Source organism: Pleurodeles waltl, chromosome 9, assembly GCF_031143425.1.
Source record: "Pleurodeles waltl isolate 20211129_DDA chromosome 9, aPleWal1.hap1.20221129, whole genome shotgun sequence".
Classification (NCBI taxonomy): domain Eukaryota; kingdom Metazoa; phylum Chordata; class Amphibia; order Caudata; family Salamandridae; genus Pleurodeles; species Pleurodeles waltl.
The window spans coordinates 110,744,480-110,751,729 of record NC_090448.1 but is presented as its reverse complement, the minus strand read 5'-3'; the positions used below and the strand labels follow the sequence as shown (position 1 = coordinate 110,751,729).

At 42.8% G+C, this 7,250-nt stretch overlaps 1 protein-coding gene across 1 annotated transcript; it reads left to right on the top strand.

Moving 5' to 3' along the window:
- The first annotated feature begins 1,385 nt into the window (after window positions 1-1,385).
- Window positions 1,386-6,459, top strand: LOC138258587 (uncharacterized). Its single transcript, XM_069205950.1, has 2 exons — window positions 1,386-1,942; window positions 5,216-6,459. Exons 1-2 carry the CDS (start codon window positions 1,465-1,467, stop codon window positions 5,665-5,667), a joined length of 930 nt encoding a protein of 309 aa, XP_069062051.1. The 5' UTR covers window positions 1,386-1,464; the 3' UTR covers window positions 5,668-6,459.
- The last annotated feature ends 791 nt before the right edge of the window (window positions 6,460-7,250 follow it).

Here is a 7,250-nt window from a genome sequence, read left to right as displayed (position 1 = left end):
GGTTATTTAATGATATTTGGCAAATATTTTCCTATTTTTGTCTTATATAGTGGGATACTTTATTTTTACGACTATGCATCACGATGAGTCAGAGTCGCTCCTGCATCATTGTCTTGTTCCTTGGGCATGTTAAATATCCATTCTCCACAGTGGAAAAAACATAGGTGGGACCTTTGTGTTTTCATTCGACCTCCATATACACACGAGCATTCTGTGGGCCGCGTTCCATAACGCATGGTAATACTGGAAGCTAATATCATAAGGGGATTACCGATACCCAGGGTTGGGGCTTTTTCCTGGTGCGTACTGGCGAATAGATTGCAAAACCACATTTGCAGCCAAGTTGTATATACGTTTGCGAGTCACCATAAGGCAAACGTTTGTATAATGGGCTGAAAGGGTGGTCTTGTGGATTTTTAAGTAGTAATGACATGTTGTTTACTCACATGTAAAATTAGCAAATTACCAACGTTTTCACTTTTCGCTGCACTATTCTCAAAAACTAGCCAGGTCTGCCTTCTTTGCACTATTATTCAACAAATACTTTTTCACTAGCGCAAACATGTGGTTCCTATGCACCATTTCTGTAAAGGTGCACAGCGTTACTGGTAGAATTTATGTTGTTGTGCGTTCTACCAACTAAAGGAATAAATACACTCAGTCACAGCACCAGGCGAAAATCCCAGTGATATGTGTTCTATCGGAACATGCCATCAGCTAAAGACCCTGTAATCTCGCACTAAACTGCAGAGCACCGTGGCCTCACTTGCTCCTATCGGCAGCCTAACAGTATCGTAAAATATGTTCCTAAAGACAAAAACAATATGAGTTCTGTTTACTAAGGCCATTCACCGCCACCTACAGAATATTACAAACATTGTATGTCTAGAAAGGGCCGTTTAGGAAGCCTATTTGAGGTGGCTTGGTCACCAATGTGACCAGTCAACTCAGGGCTTCAAGGCACTTTCTCCAAAAAACGTAACCAACAACAAACTGAAGATGAGATCCCCCGCCAGAAACCCCGCGAAGAAAGTTGCATGTAAACAAACACACCTGTATACAACACAACTGAATCAATATTTGGTGTCAAAGAAACGAGCGTGGGGCGTCCAGTGACAGTACACCAGTGCCCGCTCGGGTTGAACTTGTCTGATCAGGGTAATGTCAGGGTCGCTGTCTTCTCTGGTAGGTCAGGAAAGACTTGTTTAGAACAAAGGCTGTCCCTGCCACCTGTCTGGATAGCTCTCACCCCCCCAGGGGAATCCTCAATTTACATCTGGGAAGGCTAATCCAGTTTGCATATCTGTATGGAGAAAGCTGCAGGCCCACCCCCGGGCGCCTGCCCTTTGATTGCAGAGCTGCGACTATAAGAGGAACTGGGCCTGACTTGCCCCACATTCCTCCATTTGCCTCGTTGCATTTTTTATCGCTTGGCTGAGTCGTGCATCGGATCGCCCTCTGTCGATGGAGGGTCGTGTCAGTGTAGAGGGAAGAAGCTGTCTCTTTGGGACCCAGGAAGACTCTGCCATCGGCCGCAGTGCTGTGCTAGAGTCCTGCGGGCTTCTTGGCACGGAGCAGGGGAGTTCCTCTTCGTTGGAGCAGCAGGAATTGCTAGCGCCTTTTTCTCCTGCTGCGGACTTGCCCTCCACCGAGCGCCAGGGCCACTGCTGTGCCTGGGACTGCTGCTGCCGAGAGCCCGACCTCTGGGGCAAGGGTTACTGCTCCTGCGGCCTCCTAAAGTGGTACTGCTCTGGGAAGCACCGGTGCATGCAACTTGTGGACGAGTGCGGAACAGGGCCGGACCCGGAGCCTCAGGTCTGGGAGACCTACCGGCTGTTCTCATCCTGGGGGGAAACTGCCGGATATAGATCCTCGACCTCTGAACCCTGGCAACGGGAAGAAAAGGGTGACAGCTTGTTAGAAACGACAGGACGAGGAAGAGGTAAATAAAACATGGCACTTTTCGGTTTATGTGAGGGGATGCGCGAGTGAGTGATAGTCTTGTATTTTACGCCTGACCTCACTAAAAGTTCCCAGCAATTGGGCGTATCACCTTGCCTACTAGACGTAATACTTCCACGTGTCTGGTTGCACCGTAAACGCTATAGAGACCAGGATAAGGGGTCCAAGTTAGAGGGGGACCTAGCACCGAACAAGGAGGAAGGCTGTCAGAGAATGCCCATCAATGGCTTAGGTTCAGCCTGGCAGACTGTGGCTGGCCACGTGGCAGTAGGGCGACTATAGGGTGGACAGCTTTCTAGCGTCGCTCCCCTGCCCGGTAGAAGGATGGTCTAAAGGGGCCTCCGTACTTGCTGAGGGTGGTCCAACTCTGGTTTATGGCCCCCAAGTTGTGAGGAGGGAGGAGTGAGGCCAGAAGGTCTCTTAAGGGGTGACCTGGCAAGGCTGGGCCTCTTTGGGGGAACAGCGATCATACATGGTATTGTGATAAAATGCTAACTGTACACACCCTAATGGGCTAGGGGTAGCAGCGCTATGTTTTGTGCCCTATTTCCAATAAACTATTTGATGTGCCATTGTATACATGTTTGTATTACCTATCCTTCACCGCGAATAGCACAAGCATGCCCAAGTACCAGTTGATGTAACCATTGCAGATTATCTAGCTAGCAACGTTTTTGGATGTATTTTGGTGAGGTTTGGATGGCGTGTGTTGAGAGAGGACCAGTTGCTCGGTGTGGATTCTTGCAGCTCTAGAAGGTCTGTGGTCAGTCCAGTGTAAACTCAGCCCAGCCACTGTACTGGCTCAGTGCAAGGGTGTAGGAAGGCTGACTGTAAAGTGCTAAGGCAGCTCTGTGGGTACAGGAGACAGCTCTGTCAGAGCAGTGTGGTCAGTACTTAATTTGCAAATAAATAAGTGCAGGGCCCCCGGGAGACCAGTACAGATGGGACCACCCTTTGCCTCTGTCAGCAATACTAATGACAATTCAGAATTTGTGTACATTAAAAATGACTAATGCCAGCCAACCAAGTTATTCGTATAGCTTTGGGTGGCAAGTATTAGTCATTTTTAATGTATAGAGCATTTTGAAACTACTATGGTTCTGTTCATTACATAATCAGACAAGCAGCGCTATGTTCCACCCTGTCATAAGTCCCGGTGTTGACCATGAAGCGCCCCTGCTGCGCACCGGAAGCCACCGGCTCAAATTAAGCAATGAGTGTGGTCCACCGGTTGTGACAGAAGCATTGTGCTCTTGTTATTCTGACAAGTCGGTGTCAGCGCTCTTCTGTCTGGTAAATAGATGAGTTCATAGATCAATGTTTTTTTTTTTTACTCTTTGCTGGCCCCATATTAACGTTTTTTTCGCTGCGCATTATTGCTCGTTTAACGCTTCCTCCCACTTAGATAACTGATGTTCACGGGCAAGACTCTGCTGTTAGACCTGTCAGTGCTTTCTTCTTAAACATTATGTAACAGAATCCCGAAATATTCAAAACCTAATTTGTAGCTACATCCTCAAAACAAGCAAAGAGGCTAAGGCTTCTTCGCAAACTAACAAAAAATATGAAATCCTGTCCATGGAAAATAAATCTACTATAAATCTTAAGCAACATCATAATAGATATACCCAAATCTTTATGCAACTATGAGCCACTATGGATTCTATAGTGGCATGTGATGCGCTAAAAGAAAGTTTATAAATCACTAGAGTGCAATGCCCAATTTTCTGAAAACAACTCAAGATAATGGGTTCTGACAGCTTTTTCTCTTAGATATTCTTCATGTGTAATTGACACATGCTTACTTCTTGGCTGTATTATCTCCAGTCATAGGTAGAGCCACAGGAATTAAATGATTTTGCAGATGCATCATTTTTCGCGGGAATTGGATTTTCTGATTAAGCCATACAATCCATCATCTACTGCATAATATACAGATTTCAGCAAAAAAAAAGGTTTCTAGCTCGAACGGATCAAGCGTTACTAAAAACGGAGCAACATGTGTTGCCACATAATGAAATGCCCTTAACAAAGATTGACCTGTTAACTTTCTTTTGTTTATTTCTACTTTTTGGTGTCAAAATGGTACAAAGGAGTAGGCCTGAGTGAATTTTTAATTACCCTGGAGTAATCACAATAATTTCAGTAATTTTGTGTTGCTCTTGTGACACAAAATTACAAAAAAATATGCAATTACGCCGGCTTGCATAATTAAGAGTAGTCTGAGGCAAAAATGCCTACTGCAAGGGCACAGCAACAGAGCGTGAGTAGCTGCTGGCTGCTGCTGCTGTTCTTGTACTGTAAAACTTAGAGCTATTTTCATACAGCAAAATGGATCCTCGGGTCCAATTGCGATGCAGGGGTGCGTTTTGTGCAAAGAAAATAGCGCTAAATGCTGGGTTTCACTCTTCGTGTAATTCTGACTAATCTCACATAACTTTACTGTAATGTTGCGTAATTATTCTGCAGCAAATTACACATGTTACTCCTACTTCTGCTAATGAGGTGAAACCTCTGCCCAGAAATTGTTAACATGAGTAAACATGCCAAAATTATGTGTTAATACTATCATAAAATGTAGCGAATTATGTCACATAATTTGCCTTTTCATGCAGCATAATTTAGTCAACCTCGCCACATAGTTGGTTCCTCACCGGCTGCATAATCCCAGTGGCCCTGGTCACAGGCCTTATGCTTTTAGAGAGCACAAGTGAATTGCACCAATGCACTCCTAGTAAGATATGGGAACTGATATAGAAGAATACAATAGCACAATGTGGCCAAGAAGTGTTGCTGGGATTCAAAGCACAGTCCTCTTGAAAAAAGGCTGCAACTTGGACATATGTGTCCGGACCCTAGTTAAGACAATGCCACTGTATAGTTTTACTCTGTAATAGTTGATGTGCATTTTCTCTTTACGTCCAAGCTGCTTTTCCTTTCCTTGATCTGGCTGAAATCTGCCACCTTTCAATTTTCTGTTTTTCATTTCTGTAAATATAGATTTATATATCTATATAGATACCTATATCGGCATCTATATATTTAAATATTTGTCTATATGTATGTGTATATATATATATTTCACACACACACACATATATATATATATATATATATATATATATATATATATATTTATGTGTTTCTATTTATATCTATATATTTAAAGGCACACACACATATGGACTCAATCTCCCATGCCCCACTTTCTTCATCTGTACGTTCCTCTAAATTTGTTGTTCTTCATTTCCAGATCCATCGTGTGAGAATCACTCTACAGAAAGGCCACCCTGCAGTGCATTTTTGAATCAGACGAACTCAAGGAACTTCTCTACTGCCTCCCCTGAAGAGACACAGTCAGAAGAAGAATCGGTTACAACGAGCGTGTGGTGGTCGCAAGAGTGGAAAGTGCCAGGTGCAAAGGAGACCAGTGAACAATGGAAGCACTTTGGAGAGTGGAATGTTGATGAAGAATGTAGTGATGAAGACTGTATGTGCAATTCAATCTGCAGCTGCGATGAAGAGTGCAGCTGTAATGATGTTGATGATGAATTTGCCCTCAATGGATCATCTCTGCAAACCACGGACATCTATAGGTCCCTTTGGAAGGCAAGTTTGGACCCGGAAGATACCTGTGAGGGAGTTTTACCTAGAGATGGACATCTATCTGATATTAATGACAACCCATTTATATCCAGTAATTAAGTTAACAGGCAGAACACTCAATAATTTCAACACACCCAATACCAAAGACAACAAATGGTCTCCTGCTGAAATGAGGAGCAAGGCTTCTGCAACCTTACTGTGACCCTGGACGGTTTATTTAGGTGACTGATTACGTCACTACATTCGATTTTTTTTTCTCTTATAAAGGTTTTTGCCGTGGTTCAAATTCGCGACATATTTGGGCCTGGATTTAATTAAGGATATGCATAACAAAGCCACTTAATAGGAATGTAGTTTTCTCCTATAGGACACAGAAATGAATGCATTATTACAAATGACTTTGTAAATACAGAGACTCTTTTCATAAGCAGCTATCACACACTTTTCCAGAGGTATCATAAGATGACCTATCTGTTTGTGTGCTGGATTTTTATCCTCACTTTTTTTCCAGCAACAATTTGTCCCTTCTTCACTGAGCCTATGACTTGCTCATTCTTTCTTGGGCTTCTCAAAGTTTTCTGTTTCGTGTCTTTTTCAATTTATTAAAAAAAGGTACTGCGTGATAAAATAGTTCTCTACAATAATGATATAATAATATTTCGGATAATAATGCCCAGGTCGGTTAAACCATCATGCATTTTTCTTGTCAACAGCTTTTTCTCTACAGGGAACCAGTGAACCGTATTTCTCCATTTAACACCTTGTAGTGAAGAACAGTTAAGATGTTTGATATTATTTTGGTTAATGCTGAAACCTCAAATTCAATATTTTTTGTACATGTTTCCTTTCTTGAATGCGCATTAACAAGATAAAAAGATGTTTTTGTAGCTACACTGATCACCCTGAGCAAGTGTTTTGAGATCATGATCGCATCACGTGGCAAAGAAGTTTGGTTCGATCATAATGCTATTCTGTTCATTCTAAGAGTATAGTAAGCAGCATCTGTTGGTTTTCATAAACAGTTTCAAAATCAACTTCTGCACTTGAGGGATGGTCGCACCAGGCGCTCTCCTTACTAAACATCTAGACAATAACCCAATGTGCAAACCTGTTGAATTTCACAGATTAGCCCCATCTACATAAAATATTTACCTCCCCAGGAAATCTGGCAGTTTCAGTATAACTGAAGTGGCAGCTGGAACAGAACTGAAAAAAAAGCATAAATAATGGAAATATGTCTAAAGACGAAAAGGACTCATTGGCCTTGGAGCAGAGAGTGTTCTTGAGCCTTCATGAGTAGGTATGGCTACTGGTTACTCATGTCTTTCTTAGTGGGATGGACACAGGTAACATGCTTGAGTATGAAGGACACCATGACTTTCCTAGCTATGTAAATGGTGAGATGCATCCATTGACTGCAACATGCTTCTCTGTGCTTACTTCTAAAACCTAATCACATTTGGCTGCAAAATTGAAAGCCCTTTAACAGTAACTTGTAACCTATTTAGATTCAGCTGTGCTTAAAATGCTTGTTAGAAATGGGGTCTTTGGTTGGCAGTCAGTTTGCACTCTGTCCAAGCAGGTACCCTCACTCTAGTCAGGGCAATTGAGATACACACTTAGATAATCCCTGCTCACCCCCTTGGTAGCTTCGCACAAGGAGTCAGGCTTATCTCAAAGTC

Excerpts from the sequence above, each read along its gene's own strand:
- LOC138258587 (XM_069205950.1), top strand. The coding sequence starts at position 1,465 with ATGGAGGGTCGTGTCAGTGTAGAGGGAAGAAGCTGTCTCTTTGGGACC. Across the intron at positions 1,943-5,215 it reads AACGACAGGACGAGGAAGAG|ATCCATCGTGTGAGAATCAC; the intron begins GTAAATAAAACA and ends CTTCATTTCCAG.